Source organism: Cyclopterus lumpus, chromosome 21 (assembly GCF_009769545.1).
Source record: "Cyclopterus lumpus isolate fCycLum1 chromosome 21, fCycLum1.pri, whole genome shotgun sequence".
Lineage (NCBI taxonomy): Eukaryota > Metazoa > Chordata > Actinopteri > Perciformes > Cyclopteridae > Cyclopterus > Cyclopterus lumpus.
This window is the reverse complement of record NC_046986.1, coordinates 9,242,113-9,264,775: the sequence shown is the minus strand read 5'-3', so window position 1 is coordinate 9,264,775 and position 22,663 is coordinate 9,242,113. Positions and strand designations below refer to the sequence as shown.

The 22,663-nt window shown below is 44.9% G+C and overlaps 1 protein-coding gene across 1 annotated transcript in view; it reads left to right on the top strand.

Annotated features, from left to right (window-relative positions):
- LOC117750673 (anosmin-1) overlaps nucleotides 1-22,235 on the top strand; it is a 36,066-nt gene extending 13,831 nt beyond the window's left edge. Inside the window, exons 3-14 of the mRNA XM_034561957.1 lie at nucleotides 4,783-4,845; nucleotides 5,163-5,385; nucleotides 9,774-9,958; nucleotides 10,319-10,448; nucleotides 12,681-12,886; nucleotides 14,405-14,549; nucleotides 15,565-15,711; nucleotides 18,235-18,323; nucleotides 19,487-19,658; nucleotides 19,994-20,214; nucleotides 20,890-21,031; nucleotides 22,104-22,235. Coding sequence (XP_034417848.1) covers nucleotides 4,783-4,845; nucleotides 5,163-5,385; nucleotides 9,774-9,958; nucleotides 10,319-10,448; nucleotides 12,681-12,886; nucleotides 14,405-14,549; nucleotides 15,565-15,711; nucleotides 18,235-18,323; nucleotides 19,487-19,658; nucleotides 19,994-20,214; nucleotides 20,890-21,031; nucleotides 22,104-22,162 — 1,782 coding nt within the window. The 3' untranslated portion in view covers nucleotides 22,163-22,235. The remainder of the gene's footprint in view (nucleotides 1-4,782; nucleotides 4,846-5,162; nucleotides 5,386-9,773; nucleotides 9,959-10,318; nucleotides 10,449-12,680; nucleotides 12,887-14,404; nucleotides 14,550-15,564; nucleotides 15,712-18,234; nucleotides 18,324-19,486; nucleotides 19,659-19,993; nucleotides 20,215-20,889; nucleotides 21,032-22,103) is intronic.
- The last annotated feature ends 428 nt before the right edge of the window (nucleotides 22,236-22,663 follow it).

The following is a 22,663-nucleotide window of genomic DNA, read 5'->3' as shown; positions in this document are numbered from 1 at the left end:
TATATTTTGCCAAGATTGCATTGAATGGCGACTCAAATCCAGGCTCCAACATGTCTCTACATTCTCTGCAGAATGAGATGTGATGTTTGTACTGGTGCAGTTGTGTCAGTGGCATCAACTGGGTTGTGCGGTTGGCTATAGTTCTGGAGAATACACAAAATACAATTTAAAAAAGACTTAGAGGTTACAGAAACATGGCCCCCGTAACATTGCTGTGAAAGTGCAATGGCCATGTTTGTGAAAGATGTATCACATGATTAAAAAAAAAAAGAAGCTCATTCTTTGTTTGCTCTGCAATGTGAGCCCGGTGTTTTCATATTGAATCTTCTTTGGAGAGAGTTTTGTGAAAACATAAATTTTCTCAGCATGTTCTCCCCAGCTTATTGCAGATGGAAGATGGAAGACAAAAAAAGTAAATATGTATTTTTAAAACGTATTAGGATTACAGCGGACGAGGTCTAGGAGTGTAAGGGAATGAAAGGCAGATAAATGAAAGTGAAATGGAGTGAGAGGTGAGTTAAGACGTAAAGTAAGTGCCTGTTTTCAGTAGATGGGAGAGCAGAGCTCGGCCACTCGTTCCCGGATGGGTCGATAGATATGAGCAGAGGGCGGAGACCCGCTGGATTAATCGAGTCCGGTCACAGGAGTGTGAAAAGCGCCGGGGCAGCAGAAAATAGCCATAACTCAGTAAGATTGGAGGAGGTGAGATTTACAATATGTGTGATCAACAACAGGGGGCCGCAAAGGCCCCCTGTTGTTGGCACCACTTGATCCTCTCTGACCATCAGCGCTGGGATCGATACGTTCGGCTCGGATAACCGAGAAACAAACATGTTTGAGAAGTCCATATTTTTTAGATGCAGGAACCCACATGTACGCATGGTTTTGTGTCTGCTGAATTTTTATTTACAAAACAACCCTGAATCAGTCATAGCCATCTCATTCATCTCCCCATGACTGTACAAATGTGTTCTGGCAAAATGTCATGAATTATTACACATCGTTTTTATTTTGTATACACTGTGTATTGTTAAGCCCGTGGGGGGCAATCTCGACCGGTCGCAGCTCATGCTTCATTAATTAAAACATGACATTTTATATATGCGCTTTTTTCATAGTTTATGTTATTCCAGTCACTCACTTGGGGCAGTTAGCAGCTTTATGATGGGTGAAGATAACCGCGCTCCAGTGACGGAGAAAGGCCGTTCCGTGCACCCCCCCCCCCCCCTCCGGTCTCTTTCCCTTTTCTTACCCCATCTTCCCCCATCTCCAACCCTCCGCCTCCTCGTCCCAGTGATGACAAAGTGAAGATGCTGCGGCATTGGCTGCCATTCAGCCTGACTCTCTCATCGGCCCCACAGAATGCCTTTCAGGGTCCCCCAGAGTAACAACTGCTGCGTTTTATTACAGCGTGAAATGGGGAGTGAAAGAGCGCTATGGATGTTCCTACTTAACCATGCAGAATGTGTCACTGTTGGGTAGGAAGATAAGAGGACAAAGGGGAAATCAGCCGCTCGAATGCTTTTTGTTAAGACTGAGAGCTCTCGTACATAGAAGCGACCCCATGCTCTTGTTTACATCTCAAAGTAGAAACTAGTCGTGTCTTTTTGAGTTGAAATTTGTTCGGAGATATGTTAACATATCATTGGGCGATTACATGCATTCCTCACGCTTTTCAAACAGATGGTAGCTGTATTGCCAGCTGGAGGGATTTGCTTGAGGGAGACCCAGACATTGGCACCCAAACCCAGTAGATACACTATGTCCAGCTCAATTATGTCCTCTACTCCAGTTCCATGGTTCGCTATCCCAGAATAGATCTCAGAAGTCACAGTAGCTCAGCTATCGACGGCGCAAGATGACCAACTAGTATAAAGTTTTGGACCACAGATATTTCCTGATGAGATCCCATTAATTGAATGGTTTTGTGTCATTCAGGAAGTTTCACTTACAGCGATTTAGCATTTTCTTGTTTTGTTCTCTAGTGGTGTCGCGACAAATCTTTAAAATGTCCACATATGAAAGCATAAGTGCATGTTTCAGGACGACGAACAAAACATTGCACAAGAGTTTATAGAAATATGTTATGCCACTATTCCAAGCATGGTTTTGACTGCATTGGTACTATAGTTTTACATCGAGTACCAAACTCTGCAAATAGGAATCAGACAATTGATTGATGAGAGCACCTTTTTGTAATTATATACAGCCGTCCTATTTGCTTTGGCAAGACATCTGTCGTCGACCCTCCTCTTCCCTCCTTAAATGTCGGGTCGTGGGTGTGGCTGGGGGAAACGCTGACAGATTGTCACTTTTTCGGCACACCTGCAGGGAGCTCTCACTGCCTCCACACAAATATGCTCATCGTTTTATAAGAGTGCCATTTTTACGACGTCACCGCTTCATTCAGCAAAAAGAAAAAAACCTCTCCTGATGATATATAAGTAAAAAAAATAAATAAATACAACTTCCTGTTTAGATTTCAGCCGTGTTTTGAAGAACCTTTGCCTCGAAGAGTTAAATAGAAAAGCGGAGACTCTTGAGGGCGAGACAACACTGAACACAGCCAGCATTCTGATCTGTGTTGCAATATCCCTGGTACGCAATCTGCTGTGTTAATTCATGCCGCTTGGCATGCGAGCCCGAGCATCTCGAAGTAACGATGATTCAATTTTCACTTTGTATAACTGTGATTGTGGTGAACCAGAAACAGATTCATCCTCATGAAAAAGCCAAAGGAATGCATTCAGTCTGTGCACACAAGATCTTTCAATGAGTAAAATGAGCTTGATCCCATGGCTTATGTGTTTGTGCTCGGTGATTTGTAGAAGGGATTCGGGGGCTTTAACATGTGCGTCTATTGGCTGGACGTCCTTCAGACACTGGTGCAGCACACAGTTATTGCCTGAACACCTCATTGTTCCTGCTCCTCGGCTAGTGTGAGGCTGGGATGCTGATGTTGCTGCTACTGCCCGTCTTCGCTGCAGGCTCTACTCTCAGAGGACACAATTGAGAACAAGAATTAAGGATATAAAGTCACCATATTATTAATAGCAGATGATGATGATAAAACTGCATTTACTCGCCGGGGCGATGAGGCATAACTTTAACAGCGCAATTGAGCTCATATGTCATCTTAAATCTCCAAGGTGTTCCAGTGGTTTCACCTGATCAGCTCTGTGGAAACCACATTGCTTTCTTTCGGAGCTCTCAGCTGTCATTACTACGTGCTCTCCCTCCAAGGTGTCCAATAATCCTTCCGGCACTTTGTATGTTATATTATCACTAGAGGGATGTCTTTATTGCTATGAAAGTAATTAAGAAAGTACCTTCCCTCCTCCCCCATCCCGTGGAGCCGGCTGCTCGACACTCCACACACTGTCCACACGGGATTCCCGAGAAGCCGGCTGGGCAGAGCCGAGAGCCGAAGCGCGGTGTAATTGAAAGCTGGCAGACGTGTGCCTGGTCCTGAGTGCGGCGCGGTCCTCTAGAAGCATGGTTTATGTTTCATCGTGTGCCCGTCCAGCGCACTCTATAAAAAGCAAATACACTTTTCCCTGGCAATGGCATAATAACGACGGAGTTGGTTAATGAGCGAATTAAAGTGTCATAAATACCACTCTGGCCCCTGACTGAGATGTGAAATTTCTTACTTCAAGTTAAAATGTACTCAGTGGGGGCCCTCATTTCACCACTCTTCAGTACGGTACTTAACATAACACTAAGTTGGTCTGATTACCTTTCTTCAGAGAGATTGATCTCCTTTTCTCACTGAATGAACCTATTGGACTAGTAATGTAACTGGTGCAGGAGTCTAAATTAAATAGAGTTGAATGAGTGACTTTGGCAGGTCTCTGGTTGGTGTGGTTTGGGCTGCTCCCAGTGCAGCATAGAAGCAGCCTGGCAGTGGTTTGACTGTTTGACTTAGCCTGCTCTTCTCTTTCACACCAGCTCTTTGTGGCCAGCAACGGGAGCATATAAAACGCTTGCTTCTCTCATACCAGCTGAACACATTCTCTTTCCTACAGCCGCATCTGCCTGATTCTATTGGACATGCATGGACTTTTGTGTTGAATTGCATTCACTTGTATTGGATGTGATCCATCCAGTGTGAGTTTAAAGCAAGAGGAGTTTGACTAGATTGGTAAAGTTTCATTTTATACATTTCATTTTTTTTTAAATTTAATCTATTATGTTTGGCAAAATTACCTCGAGTTCCACTCATGCTGAGGTTTTTTTTTTTTGTTGCTTTTATCCCGTGCCTATGCCAAGCATTCAGTACATTTGTTCCATGTGTCAAATAAGGGAATCCCGAGAACATTAAACCAAGTGTATCATTTACGAAGCACTCTCTCTGTTTCCGCGTGGTAAAGAGAAGAGAGGTTGGTACCGGTGCCAGAGTGCATCAGGCCCAGACATGAGCAGAGCCGTACACAGTATATGGGAGGCTAGTAGTGTTAAGGCATGAAGAAAGAACCCGCCAGGCATCAGTAGATTTCTAGATGCAGCAAGGGTGTGCATGACTGCTCATAATGGACAACCCCGGTTGTTGTGTTTGCTTTTGCAGGAGATTGTTTATGTGCTTTGAAGGTATGCCAGGGATGTGTAACAAATAGAGGTGTGCCTGGTTGTGTTGAACGTGCCGGGCAAGTGGCTGAGTGAGGTGTCTGTCAGCCAGCGCCCGAGCACAGAAGGCCCCCATCTCCGCAGCCTTGACTCTTTGATGTGGCTGGCTCTTTGAAGAAATGACACCCGTCTCTCTCCCTTTTTTTTTTTTCACAGTGCCTGGAGCCCTGCAAGGAAACCTGGGACCTGAAGGAAAACCAGTGCCAGGATTTATGCGAGGTATGTCACTACCACAAATACCGTGGTCACCTCAGACTGAAGTGTTTGAGCTTTTCATACTCGGTGGGGAAAATTCAATAAGAGGAAAGTTTGAGAGGAGTGTGAAGTAACTCTTTCTGCGCTGTAATGACACTCTTTGTGAGGCTGAATCAAAAGCTATTTTAAATGCACCCACCGCTCTGGTGAGTCATACGCTGAAATGTAAACAGGACAATCCCTGTTAGCTCACAGGGCTGCCTGTTTGTAGGTCGGTCTGTAAAAGTAATCTGACATCTAATTTTCCTTCCTCCTTCTCATCCCCCCCCCCCCCCGACTAGCCGCTCTTTCCCAAGAAACACTACGAGTGTCTTACGAGCTGCGAGTTCCTGAAGTCAGTGGAGGGGGTGAAGCAAGGCGACTGTCCTGCCCCAGAGAAGGCCAGCGGCTTTGCAGCAGCCTGCGTGGAGAGCTGTGAGGAGGATGGAGAGTGTTCAGCCGTGAAGAAGTGCTGCTCCAACGGCTGTGGACACACCTGCCAGCTGCCAAAGAACCTCTACAAAGGTAATACTATAAAGGGTAACCCTGCACCACATTGTATTGCAATAGAATCATTTTGCCATGACAAATTGTTAATTAAAGTGATCCTTTTGATTCAAGTCCTAGATTATATTATAGTGTGTGTGTGTGTATGTATGTATGTGTATATATATATATATATATATATATATATATATATATATATATATATATATATGTATGTATATATACATATACTATCATCTATGATATATAATCTACATAATCTAAATCTAAATATATATATATATATATATATATATATATATATATATATATATACGTATTATGAATGATATGTGTATATATATATTTGTATCATTCATAATACGTATAGCATGTTTTGTGACAAGACTGTTACATTTCTGAATGTTTTATTAGTTGACCTCCATGCAATAACATATGTAACACAGTATAAGTGAGCAATACATGATATGCAAAGTCATATAAGTTAACACATCTCTAGATTTACAGTATTGCTATTGAATTTGACATTTGACCATTAATATATTCTGTATGTTGTCTTTATGATTGATCACATCCCCGAGGAATGTTGTCTCTTTAAATTTTATCATCACAGTTTCTTTATTTCTTTATTCAATATCCCCTAATTTCTTTTTGATTTCCCCAAGACATACTTTTAATCATCCATGGCTTTCCTATATATTCATCCTTCACCCAGCACCTCCTAATAGGAGAATGTTTAGTGTATGACTCTAAGAATGTGAACAAAAATGCATCATAGGCCTGATTAGGATCATCAACATACACTTTATCCTGGCTTTTGTTGTTCTGACCAATTTACAGGAAGGCTCGCTTACGTCAACCTTGTTTTTTTATTTTTATTATATACCCATTTGCTGCTGTAATCCGGTAAACTTCCCCACTGTGGGACTAATATAGGATTATTTTATCTTATCTTATCTGCTTTAAACAAGAACATTAATTGATAGTTTATGATGCAAAACACAAACGAGGAACATAAACACAAACATAATTGATTAAATCCAGGAAGAAGGGAGTTTGACAGCCTCACAGACGAGGACGCACTCAGTGTCGACACGTCACACTGTGTGCGTTGATAAAAGTTGCTTAATTGTCCGTGCACTCGGCAACTCATCTCTACCATTTCATCATTGCTCCTCACTGTTTCCAAGGGGGACCACATTAACACAGTTCTCCAGCTGAATCATGAATACTCCCTCCCCCTCTATTTATCTTTCTCAATAAATGACGTGTCATAACGGTCCAATGCTAACGTTTGACTTTTAATGTGATTAAATGTTGCGGTTTGCGTCGTTTTCATATTTCATGTCGGACCAATTAATCCCTCACTGTCAAACATTAGTTTTAAACCTCCATGACGCAAATGCCATCTCATCGTGAACATTTTTTTTGACAACTTGCTCAGAGTCCATAAATCTTTATTTCATCTCCTTTTGTATTGCACTTCACCCACACATCCCTCATGCCGTTCCTGTTGTAAATTGGAATATATTTTCAGCCTTGAATTTGCTGGATAAGTTTGAGGGTTTCACAGACACAGATGTACCCAGGAATCTTTGCTCCAGTAAAGCAGTTTAATGGGGCCGCCCTAGGCGGCCTGATGTTCTGAGCATGCTGAGCTGTTATGTGAGAGAACCAATAGCCTCTGAACTCGAAGACGGGAGCTGGAACTGTATTATAAACACTATCTGTGCACAATTGCTGGCAGCCTGAGGCCATAACAAAGTTGAGGAGATGTTGAAGTGAGAGCGGTGGAAGATGAGTCTAAATCAAGCTTTGAACCGCGGCAGTGATCGACTGTGTGTGCTTTGAATCCCTGTGCAGTTCCAGTAAGCATGTCCTACTGTGTGTAGTCACAAAAGCATGTTTTTTTTTTTGAGTCTGTGCACACAGACGAGCATGCTAGTATTTTCATATGATTTTGGAAACCCAAAAAAAGAACGGCACGTTAATCGGAGAAAGATGAAAGCGGGCGAAACCTTGAAAAACTTCAGCCAGTCGATGAAAACCATTCACCGCACTGGGAGACCTTCAAATCAAGCAGCCTACACGCTGATTTTTTTTTAGTCCAACCGCTGAGCTCATGACGGGTCGCCCGTCAGCGCCGCATTTACGCTGAATTACACTGAGCGAATTTGGTGAAAGTGCAGATGGAAATTCCTGTCCCGGTGCTCAGTGTTAAAGGTCTAATTAGTTGCTCGTGGTTCGAAGAGCGTAATCGTTTCTATGTGTGCACAAAGTCTGTGTGCGTGGTCTTTGCCGTGATGAGCCCTGATGCTGGAAGCCATTAGCAAACACAAGCGAGGAGAAATGAAGCGTTTCCCCCACTGAGATCACTCTCAGATGTGTGTGTGTGTGTGTGTGTGTGTACAGGTTAGCGGACCCAGCCCACATGTATGTCATTGAAAGTGAAGCAACTCTGAGACACTGGACCCCCACTGGGTTTTTGATGAGCAACAAAGCTTCTTCTTTTTTTTTACATCAATAGAGCCCGATGCTGTCACACGTCATCCACCGCTCTGTAATGCCGTCTCGAAGATGTACGTGCGGGGGTGTGCTTCTGATAGGTGGATTATTAGCCTCTTCTACGTCTTCCATGTTCATATCTTTCTCTCGAGTGCTCTCATTTTCTCACTTTGAAGAAGCGGCATGTGGTGTAACAGAAATGTACGTGTTACTTGAGCAGGTTGTGAGCACTATACTGTGAGGGAAACTGGCAAAGGAGCTGGAGGGGTGGTTGAAATAAAAGAATATGTGATGAATGTAGATGTCAGAGTGAGATTGGATTCGGCGAGAGTTATCTTCTCACTGTCGCAACGAGTCAGTCAGGTAATCGCTCGGTCAGATTACGCCATCACTGCAAACTACAAGCGGTGTTTGTAGTGCTTCCCCAATGCTTATGATTAGAGCAGTCATTATGAAAGTATGTGCGTGAGTATTGAGAATTATATTCCTGGAGTGTAATTGTCGGTGTGATTTTAAGACGTGAATGGACGCCGTGCTCTTGCTTCGGCAGCAGTTACATCACGGTTTGGAGGAAGCGTGCAGCCGTTGAAAAAAATGAACGCTGTATGATTCTTGGACCAAACCTGACCCAAAAGTTATCTTTGGAAAGCTCAGGGAAAGTGTTCGTTGCCCTCCCACGTGTGTGTGTGTGTGTGTGCGTGTGTGTGTGTGTGTGTGTGTGTGTGTGTGTTGCAGGAAAGATGAGCTAAGACAGAAGGAGAAGTAGGAATGCTGTGGTTACCTTGGTGTTCAGTATTGCACAGGAAATGTGACACGTTTGTTCACACACACACACACACACAAACACACACACACACTCAGACAGACAGACAGACAGAGACTCACTCACACACACACACACTCACACACAAACGACCGCAGAGCTGTGAAACCACAGCACAATGACCCCCAGCTGTTAGTGTGCAGAGAGCTGTTATCAGGGGGACAAAACAAAGTACCGACTCCATAAGCATGTGGCTCAAGGACCCTCTTCAATCTTCTCGGATGTTATATGCATCAATCACTTTTACATGCGTGAAGACTGAATAGAGATGAAAGGAGATGAAGCCCTGCGCATACAAAACACGGTCTTGAGTATGCTGTTTACCGACATGCCGCTGTAGCCTTGAGCGTGTGTTTATGTTGTTAATAAATGCGGAGCGACAAAGGTCCAACATAATGCTCTGAAGTTCCAGTTGATTTATTGAGAACTGCGGGACGTATTCAGCCTTCTACTGTACTTTCTCACTTGTTTTTCCCAATCTCCATCTCATTATCACTGTGCCCAACGCTCAATCAACAACTCACTACGCCCTCACCACAATAAATTAACTTGAGAGAGTCGATCTGACTTGGCTGATTATTTGGCCCATTCCCGCACTTCATAAATCTCAACATTTATTGCACATGGCCACATCCACTTCCTCCCGAAAAGCTGAATGTGAAGCGCAATGATGCAAATGACCTCTATGCGAATGCGCGTATGTGTTTGCGCGAGTGTATCTTGTGTCTGCAAGAAAGGGAGACATTACGCCCACCGCCTCGCATACCTAGATGCAAACTATCTGTGTCATGACTAAGAAGCCCAGCTACTAAAACACGTTCCTCTGGCCAGGAAATATCAAGATCTGTCACACTAGAAAGACAATGCTGTTGACCCCGCAGCATGAATTACATCTATGGCGGTGAGGTCATGTCTCGTTTTAAAATCTGAATCTGTTCAACTCTGATGCTGTAATTTATCTTTTTCCAGTCAAGAAAGGGGAAAAACACATTTCGTGTTGAAGCTCACCTGCAATGTTCCTCACAGTGGTGATATTAACTCCTGTCGCGGTATCGTCTGTCTCGCTTGTACTTTTAAGGAGTCCCTCTGAAGCCCAGGAAGGAGCTGGGGTTTTTGGAGCAGCCGTCGGGTCAGCTGGACATCCGTTGGTCCTCCAAGTTCAACATTTCCGTGGAGCCCGTCCTCTATGTGGTGCAGCGCCGCTGGAATTATGGCATCCACCCCAGCGAGGACGATGCCACCGAGTGGCAGACTGTGGCACAGGTAGGGATCTGCATGCGGCACACGCAAAAAAAAAAAAAAAACGGAAGTAAGATTAAACGCGTTTTTTTTGCTTTTGGAGAGCCCATCAAATGAGGGATTCTTTTGATCAGACAGTTGGGATTTGGATCACTAAGAAAATGTCAGCTTCGCATGTCCCGGCGTGCCACATGCTGCAGCTGTGAAGCTGCTGCACGTGCACTGACAGACGGTTGCACATTCCTCGGCCGTCACAGCGTCTTTGAAAGTTTGGCAAAGAGAAACATACAGATGACTGATGTGGCAGCAAACTCGCATGGGGCTGTGACCTTGCGTGAACCCTGACCCCTGTGGTTTTCTCCCCCACCCCCATCTGTCCCTCAGACTGCAGAGGAGCGCGTCCAACTGGCCGACATCAGAGCCAGCAGATGGTACCAGTTCAGAGTCGCTGCAGTCAATGTCCACGGGACCCGCGGCTTCACTGCGCCCAGCAAACACTTCCGCTCGTCCAGAGGTCTGTGTGTGTATCTACATATGCATGTGTGTGTGTGTGTGTGTGTGTGTGTGTGGCCTTTAAGTTCCTGTTTGACACCCAGTGCTCTCCATTTGTTATGGTTAAGACCTTGTAACAGGTGGAGCCTTTGGGAGAGAGTTTTAATGGCTGATTTGTGGTGGAGCTTTTCTTTATCACACACTCAAGGGAATTCATTTTTTGGTTTGTTTAAAAAAATAAAATTTAATAAAAATAAAATCTGTTTTCATTCACCTGCACCTTCACATATGCATATATATATATATTTTTGTGCAGAAATCAAATTGTGACTGAAACACGATTTGATAAAGCCAAACATACATTTATCACTTCTGACTGCTCAGATGTGTTTATTCAAAACTGTATTAAGGAACCTTTTGAATTCTTTTGCTAACCTTGTTAACCTGGATTGTAAAAGCGTCCCCTCAACAGCTTCAGCACATTTACCCAGTGAGTTAAGTGGAAATGGTAATTCATGCAGCTGACAAGTAGAATGCGAGTAATGAGGAGCGACCGCGTGTGGAAAATGTATTTTCTTTCTGCGTTGAAACCAGATCTTTATTTATGTCTTCAAAAGGAGGGGGTTTCCCGCCCCCTTTTTACGGTCATATAAAATGTAATATGTCTGAATTAGTCAGGATATTGCAGGTTGCAAATGAATGCAAGTGGTCTCTTGCTTCCAGAGGGGAGTGACGTAACGTAGGCTCGTTTCAGATCTTCGCCACAGATTAGAGGACAAGCTCTGATGGCACCCTGTGCCGCTGCTCTGCTCCCGTACGCTGCACTTTCAGTGTTGAATGACGCTAAATCCCGGTGTTGTGCCGCAGATGGCATTTGTTAAAGCAACGGACAACTGCTGCGTGGTTCCCATGGATCACAGAGTTGTGAATATAATGGGTCTAGATTGAATCTGATCCAGATCAGATACAGTGTGTTTGTTTGACATGTAGAGGCAGGACCTAAGTGAGTTAAGTGTCTCTATAGGTATATCGCATAAAATAGTGTCTTTGTTGTATGAACCATTTTAACTATCAACTATGTAATGCACCGTGCACATCAACATATATTTAAAAAACTCTATGTATTCATCCATATACAAAGAGAGTTGTTTAGCAGTGGAGCATTGGCAAACATCCAAAGTACTACCGTGTTCTGCCGAATACTGGAAACCTGTGCTAAATACAGAAAGTATCGGTGTGTTCTGGTGTGTGTGTGTGTGTGTGTGTGTGCATGCGTGCGTGCGTGCGTGCGTGTTGACCTACCCTGTCAAACCCTCGTCATGCATGTACTCCCCAGAGCGTTCTGGAAGGCTGTCAAACAGCCAGACACCAGGTGGGGAAAAAAAGATTCTGCTGCCGGGATGGAAGCCGATGTCCAATCAGGCCAATCAGAGCCAGAACGTTGATAGATTGATGGGAGCCGTCATGGATTTGATGAGCTCCCAGCCATTCGGTCTCGCCATTGTTGATTTTATACATCGTACGGTCGTATCATCTGATTGCAATTTTGCCCTACCGTACTTTGTTATGGCAATTTGTGAGAACGGACTGCTTATTTCTACATTGCACAGCCGACATCGGCTGGTACGGAGAACTGTTTGACGGGCTTAAATGTGGTTCAGGTGGGAGAGGGCAGGAGGAGAGGAGAGCCAACCGGGTTAGTGCCGTGAATCATTTTCTCATTACGGGGCCATTCCCTCTGGTCCTGCATTTGGCGTGTGGTCCTGCCTCTCCCCCTGCACCGGGATGCTGACAGCAGCGCATTCAGCGGGGTTCAGAACCATCTTTACACACACACACACACACACACGCACGCACACATACATGAGTTGGAGTACAGGAATGCCGAGTGTGAAGCCAAAGTGAGCTGCATGTGTTTGTTAACCCCTGACCTGCACTCCCGGTCCTGCCGAACGCTGTCATAGACGTGACACGACACCTGTCATAACATCTCGTGGCAGATTGTCAGTGGAGGACTAATTGCGCCACACAGTGTCATACTGGTCCCCCTCCCGAACTTGCAATGCTGACTCGCAAGTGGTGAAAGGTGTCTTGGCCTGTAATGCACTCGACCTGAAATTATACTTGCCTTGGCTCGGGATTTGTCACATACAAGAACCAGAGGCCCTTTTTGTCTTCCACTCTAAACGTCTGCAGATGTACGGAAATCTGCTTGCGATGACTGTGTTATTTCATCTTGGCGCGTTGTCCACAGATCCATCCGCCCCTCCCAGACCGACCAGTCTGCGTGTCAGCAACGTGACGCTGGGTGACGACGGCCTGGTGACAGCCCGTCTCAACTGGACCCTGCCAGAGGAGCCCGATATCCCCGTACATCACTACAAAGTGTTCTGGAGCTGGACTGTGCACACCAAGTCGCTGGTGCCATCCAAGAAGAAAAGGAGAAAGACCACCAACGGGGTAATCTCCTCACCCGTCTCTCAGTGATGTGTTCTTTCTCTTCCTTTCTCTCTCTCTCTCTCTCTCTCAATGCTTCACTGTAAATGCCTGCCGTGGAAGAAAGGATAAACAAGGAGGAATTGCCTTTTATTTATACACTTGCATGGCTATCAATCACACACAGATTGATACAATGTGTTATTCATTGTTTTAATATACTATGAAAGAACCCTTAAATGCACTGATAAGCTTTGAAAGATAACACATTAATGTCAAGGTCTGTGTTTCTTAAATAGCTCACTTTGTAATTTTCCCTTTTTTGCAGTTTGTATTTTGGAACTTTATAGTTTTTTCCTACTCAGTTTTTCTTTATTGCGTAATCACCTATTTTGGAAAGTGGTGCACAGGTTTATGTATTTATTTGTTGTCTCAAAGTCAAGTAGTTATATAACTGTACTTCATATCCTATTATTACCTTTTACTTTAATGTTTGGTATATTTAAACTAAGGCGAGACTCAGTAAAAATGTAACATCTAAAACATCTAAAACATTCTAAAATAAATATAACTTTTAAAGGGAAATGCACTTAATTCCTACTGCTGATGCCTTATAACATTTTAGTTTGCATACTGGAACATTCTCAGAAGAAGAGACTTCATGGCCCTTCTGGAGGGACGTAACATCGACGAAGCCCCCCACTTGCTATCACTAAAAAAAGGATAAATGCAATTTGGTTTTATATGCTTGAACAAACAGGCAAGCTAAAGGCTTACAAAGTTTGACTTCCTGGCTTGGACAACTCCGAGAGCCACAGAATAATATTTTGATAGTATTTGTTGTCAAATGTATTTGTTTTTAGGATGAAACCTTTGACCTTTTTATAGATAAATCACAGACTCTTCATAAATTACAGACTCGCTTTGTGAGCCATTTGCACAATACACCCAATATCATGTGACCTGATAGCACATACCTGTGGTTTAGTATCTGTGAAGTGCATTTCATTCCAGACTCGAGCAGAAAGACAGATTGTCTAGACGGTTGGCACACACCTCCATGGAGTCTTCTCCTGAATTAGTCTATGAAATGCGTCACAGATGTGGCGCACAGGAGATAGAGGTGGGAGACACCAGACACCCATTGACATATGTACTACTGGTTTCCACTTTGGCACCTCGAGGCTTTGAAAGGCAGCCTGCTGGTAGAGGAATGTCAAAACACGCACACTCAATAACAAGAATTCATCGAGCTCACGCTGATGGTGGAATGCTGCTAGTCGAAGACGGTGAGGAAGCCCTGGGAGTCTCTGATAACACGGCTCCCTCACGAGGCCCTGAAGCCCATCTCCTCGCCATGATACCTTCCCCAGCTCCACATGTGTTCTTCATAAGCAGGGCTTTCCCACTGGGCCCCGGCTGGCCCGGCCCGAGCTGAGCTGGAACTGTGACTGGGACAATGACGGGGCCCTGAAAGGAGCCTCGAGTAACAGTGTGATAACATACAAAAAGCCAACATGCAAGTGTGTTCCATTGTTGCAGGCTCAGAGCTGGGTGGAGCTGGAGGGACTGCAACAAAACAGCAGTTTCACTGTGGAGTTGCAGGCCGTCACATACTGGGGACAGGTGCGTCTGAAGAGCTCCAAGGCGTCTCTCCACTTCAGCACCAGCAAGAATAATGAGTCAGGTAAACATTGGTGCTAAGATTCTGTCGATAATTCAACTGACAGACTTGTTGTGTGTTTTTAGACACTGGGGATGGCGATGTCGGTCACCCCTTTGGTCCAGACTGAAATCTTGTAGACATGGTCCCCAGAAGATGAACCCCAACCACTCTAACTTTTCATCTAGCGTCGCCGTGTTGACCTCTGTGACTTTTGAGGGAAATGTAAATGGAGAGCTACTGGAAGGATTGTCGAAATGGATCACATCTGGTACAGACATGCATGCCTCTCTCAGGGTAGATTGTAATAATTTTGGTGAACGCCAGACTTTTGATCTTGCACCATCATATCAGATCAAAATATCACTTTGTCCACTTTATGACCCAAAACCCACCCAAACTAATTCCTCTCATCATCAGCTGTACTTCTTGTTTAGTGCACATTTGCAAGAAGAGCAGCTTTAGACACTTAGTCTTGTTTATTTGCCATTTGGTGAATACTTTTTAGTTTTGGTTAATAGTTGACTCAAAAAGTGACACAGCCAAGGTTATGTGGCAACCGAATCATGGGTAGTAAGTGCAATTTAAGATTAAGGTCACGCACTACCGAAAGTATTTGGCTGAATCAATCGCGCAGAATCCAATTTTCTTTTTTGTTTGTTTGAGAATTGAATTTACTCTTTTCAGAAATGACTTCAGTCTTCAGGCAAACGATCATCACGAGAATTGCAAAAAGAAGAAATGGCCAAAGTGCGCCGAGTGCACATCTGCATTTAGTCGAAGCTCCTCCGTGTTTATGTGTCACAGACCGAGCCTCGGCGTAACGGGTTTGTTCATTTTAAGCTTCGAGAGGGAATTGAACCTCTAACCTCGGCAGTGTCCCGCAGTACCGTGCGCGCCCATCGAGTTACACCACGCTTATGCATAAAGAACTGTGTTGTAGCTGCGGTGATATTATTGTTACCATGCTGGAGAGTTTGCCACAACACAGTCACTGTCTTAGCTACAGCAGCACATATTTCTCCTTTTCTCTTCCCAGTAAAATCAGTGCTCAAGTCAAAGAAGGAGGAGATATCCCCTCTTGGTTCGACCTTGGCCAAACGCCCCTCTGGCCCTCTAGAGGTAGGCACACCCTTCTACCAGGATGGCCAGCTGCAGGTCCGTGTCTACTGGAAGAACCGGGGAGGTATGTACTCTCCGATATTGATTTACAGCTTTGTTAGAATTTGATTAGCACCCCATTATGTCCATCAATCACTATGACTCATGTCCACCATGATTAAGTGTTAGGACCTATGCTCAGTGACGAAGATTCCTTCTTTTTTTTTTATGAATGTGATATCAGATGGTGTGAATAAAATACATGAAACAATGTGTCACTGTGAGAGCTGAGTAATGTGAAAGCGTGGCAAATTGGTGTGAACCGTCACGTGGACAATTAGCGCGGAGCCACCGTTTAGTAACGAGAACAATAAACGCACAGAGCCTGAGCCGTGCGATGGGATTTATTGACAGCTGAATTTAATAGAGATTCAACCCCTCGCATTACGGTCGAAGCGGTCCGCTTTATTTTACAAAACCTGATGTCATTGGGAGCAGAAACAGTCGTGGGTTGCGGCACCGCAAAGGGTTAAAGCCTATAGGAATGCCTGTCCCTGCGGCGTCCGTTCCCCAACTCTCACCAGAGTGGAAATATGGAAACCTTGAAAGCAATGCTCTCAGGGTAACCTGTCAAGTCCCATTCACTGGTCTATGTTATGTTACTAATATATGTCATCGCCTCAGCCAAACTCCACATCTTTGAGTCAAGAATGCAAACCCTGGCTGAAGGAGAGGCCTGGTGAGACACCAACTGCTGAATCAGAGTGAGGGAGAGACAGACGGGGAAGATAGAGTTGGCCCAGAGCTGTTAGCGAGGTTGGCCTGGACTCAGAGAGCTGAGTGATGCTGACGGGGATCAAGTGTGGCTTGGGAATCACAGTGTTGCAGCGCAGAGTTAATCCCGGTCCGGCTTCTTTTTCGGTCTCTGGTTTGCAGTGCTGGTCTGCAAGCGTGTGTGTGTGTGTGCGTGTGTGTGTGTGTGTGTGTGTGTGTGTGTGTGTGCCACTGCCACTCATTAGTGTAACGGATGACCCCGGCTTTGACTCTGACAACCTGGGTTCCACTACCGTAAACACACAGACGTGCAGATGGCCTGGAGAGTGATGGTCTCTGGACATCTGGTTTGTGTGACCGAGGGAAGGGACAGGTTAACTGAACCCCCGATTTAAACTCTCGCTCATTGTTTCTTGTGACCTGCCGCAGCAGCAGCAGCAGCAGAAGCAGCAACACGTCCCTCTGGGTTGTCTCCATCAGGCGAAAGAGAACCGTACTGTACGGCAGCTCAGATAATATATCGCTGTCTGCCCCCGACGCCCAGACAAAAGACAGCAGTCCGGCACGTTTTTTCGGCTCGCTTCCAGCCGTGATTCATCGAACCCTGCCGAGGTTCTGTTCCCCCACCTGATGTCCATGTCCCGTTTCTTGTTTTACATACCACTTCCCCTCTCTGTCAGACCCAGGAAGAGCATATCTTGTTTATTCCCCCCCCCCCCCCCTGATTTTTCCCAGTTCCCTGTAATTCCTCTCTTCTGCTTCCAAAGAGCTTAGGGGCTCCACGTGCCAGATCTGTGTCTAAGCCTTCAAAGGACCCCCTTTTATCTCCCCACCACAACCCGGGCCCCCGCCAAGGGGCGAACATAGGATATACTCAATTATTAATCGGAGAAATATTTCACATATTCAAGCGACACAGTTAAATGAATAATAAATCTAGAGGAGGGTGATGGGCAGATAAACACTGCCGATGAGCTACTGTGGAGTAATGAAGCGAGTGAGAGCTACTGTGTAGCAGCACGACGAAGGCTGCCTCTCTCCAGTGATGAAGTTGAAGTTAATAAACTAATGCAAAGATAAAGAAGGAGGTTCGTTCGTGTTTTTACAAGTACGTTATCGTGATTATCAGTAATATAAATAGTGATATCAGATCTGAGATAAGGAGTGTAATTTGTGAGATACCAGTTAATAATTTCTGCCTGTATGTCTGTCTTTTGATATCCGGCTAATGTTCAGTGGTTGCCGTGGTGTTACATAACTATGTCAAGTTGCTCCAGTACTGTCCTAAGGTACAATGTTAAGATATCGATGGCTACTTTATGTTAAGACCACCATATTTCAGGGTTAGAGGGCCAGTTGTGCCCTTTACGTGACTACATTTTATTTGGCCATCATATTCATTTCTTTTTGCTTTCTTTCTTTTTGCAAGTTAAACGTTGATGCACCCTCACACGTTAAGTTTAGAGTTGAATGTCTCGCTAAAGGGTGATTGTGATTATTGATTATTTTCTGTAGAACATAGTGAAAAATGGCAGACAGGAGCCAGCTTGTTTTTGTCGGACAAAAGTCCAAAGCACAATCCGTGTCGACATTAAGAGAAAAGCAGCAAATCGTTTCATTTGAGGACCTAGAACCAGTAAATATTTTTGTCATTTCTGCTTCATAAAGAAATTGTCAGTAGACTTTTTGTTGTAATTAATACGGTGACACAATAATATAAAACTGACGGGGGCCATTCTGCTCGTTAATGCATACTTCATCGTACATCTTGCTCTTATAAAGATCCCAGTTGTGTCTTTTATTGTGTGATGTGACCTTTCGTCTTTTTTCACAGACCCCACCGTGAGTCGCTACCATGTCCAGTGGATGCCGGAGTACTGCAGCCACAACGAGACCCGAGGACCGGAGAAATCTGTCACGCAGGTTAGTCGGCGTCAGCCATTTCACACACCTTTTCGACTGCAGGTCAGATCACAGAGCCGCAGCAGTGATCAGCAGCCTCTGTGCTATGCAAAGCACGTGCCTAACCTTTTGTCTGATGCTCAGAAAGGACGGCGTCGCTAACGAAAACAACTCCGCTGAGTGAACCTGAAGGCCCTGTTGCGTTGGATTTGCGCTGGGCAAATCCACGGCTGGTGTTTTGAATATTATGAGTCAGTCGTGTGGTCAGGCACGTGGTGTTTTGGCCAATAAAACGCATTTAGTTAAACAATGTTTCCCGGAAGAGGGAGGATGGGGGGGAGGGAGATCCACCTCCAACGACATTGTGCATGGGGCTTTTTCTTGTAGCGTGCAGTAGAGTCTGTGTAGGGGTTGGGAGAGTATGTGGGTGGGTGTGTGGGTGGGTGGGGGGGTAAACTGCTTGGGCTCAGGCTGATACAGGATGGCAGAGGCCCGGCAATCAACACATTCTTTGGGGACCAGCGCCCTGGTTGCTAGGAAATATACATTTTCTATAGATCGCTGGGTAGGATTCCAGGCGTGTGCTTTTATGTGAGCTCAGCGCCTCGTTCCCTTTTAATCAAAGCTGTTTCATATCAGAGAGAATATACACACACACACACACACACACTCTCAAGGGACTGCCTATTCATGTAGAACTTCTTTATTGCAAATGCAAGATCTAAATCTACTAGTCAGCAGGATTTCTTTTTGTTTTGTTACCTCGAATGAGATGAGAAAGGCGTCTTTTTTCTTCTTTTTTTAAATCAATAGATGATTAAAGTTTGAAATGAGTGTTAAGTGTAGAACGGCAGCACAGCATTCATTAACAGGGGTTTTTACAGGCCATTCTGTTCATAAAATTTCCCTTTGGTTGCTGTTTCTTAATTAAGTCGTGTTTATGCCACATGTGGAAGCCATAAAAAACAATCATTTATATTGTAAGTTGAATAGAAGGATAGTGGTCTAACCCCTAACATGTGAGTGTTCAAAGTGATCCTGTAATGTGGGGCATGTTCCTGAGGCCTGAGCGGGAATGTGATCTGCCCCGCGCTGTGTATTTAATTATCTCTGAAGCTCCATGGGACCTGACCTGGGTGACATGTCAAAGTCATCAGGGCTGAATGATGTGTTTCTTGGCTCAGGAGAACTACATCAACCTCCCAGGCCTGCTGTTCTCCTGCAAGTACAAAGTCACCGTTCACATGCTGAAGTCTAAGAGACGCTCCAAGGACGAGAGCACCACCTTCCTCACGCCATCCTGTGCCACCATCCGTAGCAAGACTCTCAAACACATCCCCTGCCCGGGGGAGGGAGGTGAGTACTCAGCTGATTGCACCGTAGCATATTATAATCATCGCCATGATGGACAACATCTATACACTCTTAAAGGAATAGTTCACCATGTCAGGAAATGCACTTATTTGCTTTCTGGCCAAGAGTTAAATGAGAAGCATGTTAGCTTAGCTTAGCACAAAGACTGTGACCAGGAGGAAACAGGCAGCCTAACTCCGTCCAAAGGTAACAGAACCTGCATACAAGCAGCTTTAAAGCTCACTGGTTACAGTCATGAGTGGTTTCAATCTTCTCATCTAACTCTTGGAAAGAAAGTGCATCTCCCAGAAAGACCCTGACCCCCTTTCTCCTCACAGCTCCAGGGGTTCCAAAGGTTTTGGCTAAGCCAGAGAACCTGACGGCCTCTTTCTCCATTATTGAGGGAAACATCACCGGCAACTTCCTGTGGCGCGTGTCAAGGGTGGCTCTCCACCAGCGAATCACAGGCTTCCAAGTCACCTGGGCCGAGATCACCACAGAAAGCCGGCAAAACAGCCTTCCCAACAGCATCATCTCCCAGTCCCAGATCTTGCCTCCAGTAAGTCTATTTTCATTCAAACAGGATAGATCTTTTCTCTATTTGTACTCCCATAATAGCCACAGTGAAGGCTGTTTTTTAATGCTGCCAAATGAATATGCGTCCCTTATCCCAGGGACCATGCTGTCTATATAGTCTGTAAATGCTCCCTGAGGTATGTTCTATTTTCAGCTTTTCATTTCACAGCATCTGTCAGAGGTGAGGGTGATTTGAGGATAACAATGTTGTGGCCTCCTTGCACGAATCTTTGGATAAGCAGTGGTGTGTAGACAGGCGCAGGGAGAGATCTGAGGAAGTGTTGTGTCCTGCTGGAAGTTCTCCTCCTCTACGTTTTCATCTGCGTGCACGTCTTCCTCTTTCATCCTCCGGAAAAAAAGCGTCTCTTTGACATAATCTGCTCCATCAACAACACGTTCCGCCTATCTGCACCTCCCAGCCTCTAGAGCTCGTCTATAAATACAACCACCCACCGCACACTTTTATCAAGCTGGCAGCGAAAAACGGAGAGACAGGCAAGCCGTATGAAAACAAAGTCTTTGTTTTTGTCCGCGGCTGGTGCAGAGACCGCAGCCGATACTCCCCATGTTTTACGGGTCCTGTCAAAACTCAAAAGCCGGTTCTGTTGTATTTCAACTGATTGTGTGTCTTCTGCTGCTCTGCTCCCTCACTCGGCAGGATCACAACTTGCTCGTTGTGTCCAACCTGCGGCAATCCACCTACTACAGACTGGAGGTGCAGGTCATAACAACCGGAGGGGAGGGTCCTGCCACTGTCAAGACCTTTCAGACCCCGAACATATTACCAGTCATTCAACACCGTAAGTCCCCGTCACTGTCTTTGATGCTCCATCACGTCCACTAATGTCATTATTTATTATTATTTTATTATTATTTTGTTTTGTTTTATTCAGTGGCTGTTACTGCTCAGTGCTAACAGCACACTGTATATCTTTCATTTATCCTTTTTGAGTTTAAGTTAAAATTGTTTGCTTTCTGCGGAGAGGTAGATTAGGAGATCGATACCGCTCTGACATCTGCAATGAATATAAAGCTGCAGCCGGTTTGTTTAGCTCAAAGAGGAATGAAAACGGGAAGAAACGGCTCGCCTAGCTTTGTCCTAAATTAACAAAATCCACGACGCACACGTCTATAGCTCACTCAATAACATGCTACCTGGCAACTGCTTAAAGCTAAGAACCGGCACAACTAATAATTGACCTGAAAGCAAATAATGCACAGTTCCCAAAATGTCAAACTATTAATATCAACAATGGCTCATGTCGCATGCCCACTTAAATGTGAAATGGGTCGAATTACAGCGTTTTTTTTTGTATCTTTCAGCCGGTTTTGTGGCCCGTGTTGTTTTCCAGACCCAACAAGCAGCCGTTTACTGTGAAACATTTCAATACCTAACCTACACTGCTAGGCTACTTGCCCAGCACCAAAGGCCTAGCTCGGGAACACAGTGCAGCATTTAGCAGCTGAAGAGCAAAACAAAGCCAAAAGAAGCGTGGATATTGATCTTACGTTCACAGTTCCAGAAACACAACTCTAAATAAATCCCAACAAGTTTGCCATATCAACTTTATAAAGGGGTAACGCGTCAATGTTTACAGCGTGTTTCTGCTGCCTCCAAGCTGCACAAAAATAGAGCCGTTTAAGGAAAAGATGCTGTGCTTGAGCCTCATTGCTTTGTGTTAGATAACATAATTTGTACACATAATTTAACACTGGATATTTAGCTCAGCAAAAGGAGAGGATGGATTTATGACCTAGATAACAGCTTCAACGCTGCCATGATTCAACAACAGCGAGTATCAAAAGAAGCCCATGTAGGGCCTATGCTGCGTGGGTCTGAATCTCTGATCATGTGTGTGTTTTTTTTTCTAGGACCCAGGCTCCGGCAGCACCACTCCCACCACCAGAAGCCATCAGTAGAGAGGCACTGAGATGCAAGTTGAGGCAAACCCAATAGGGAGAAGCATCAGTGGGTCTCTGCTCCTGTCTGTCAGGGAAGGAATGTGTGGAACCAAACAGAAACGCAGCGCACCAGACCATGAACTGACCCCCCCCCCCCCCCCCCCCCCCCCCGCTTGTGAAATATGGGTCCATCTTCTCCTGGCTCCACAACACATCAGCTATTCCTTCTTCACCCCTCTCCCTTGACAGGTACATGTCAGTGGACGGGTTGGTCTGTACAGTAAAATTTATACTGCAAGGTCTCAAAATTCTGGGTTTGTTAGTACACAGCTCCCCAAACGCATCGCGAAACTCATCAGGTTAAGTAAGTTATGGGAACCCCTTAAATAGTTGCGATCCAGCTGTCCTCATACGCAGCCAATTCAATCAGTTGATCGGCAACACTCAATTAGGTCACGGTCTAAAGAAAAACAGTCATTGATGATTGGACATGGATGGTCGGAAATGCCAGAACTGTAAAACATTTGCTT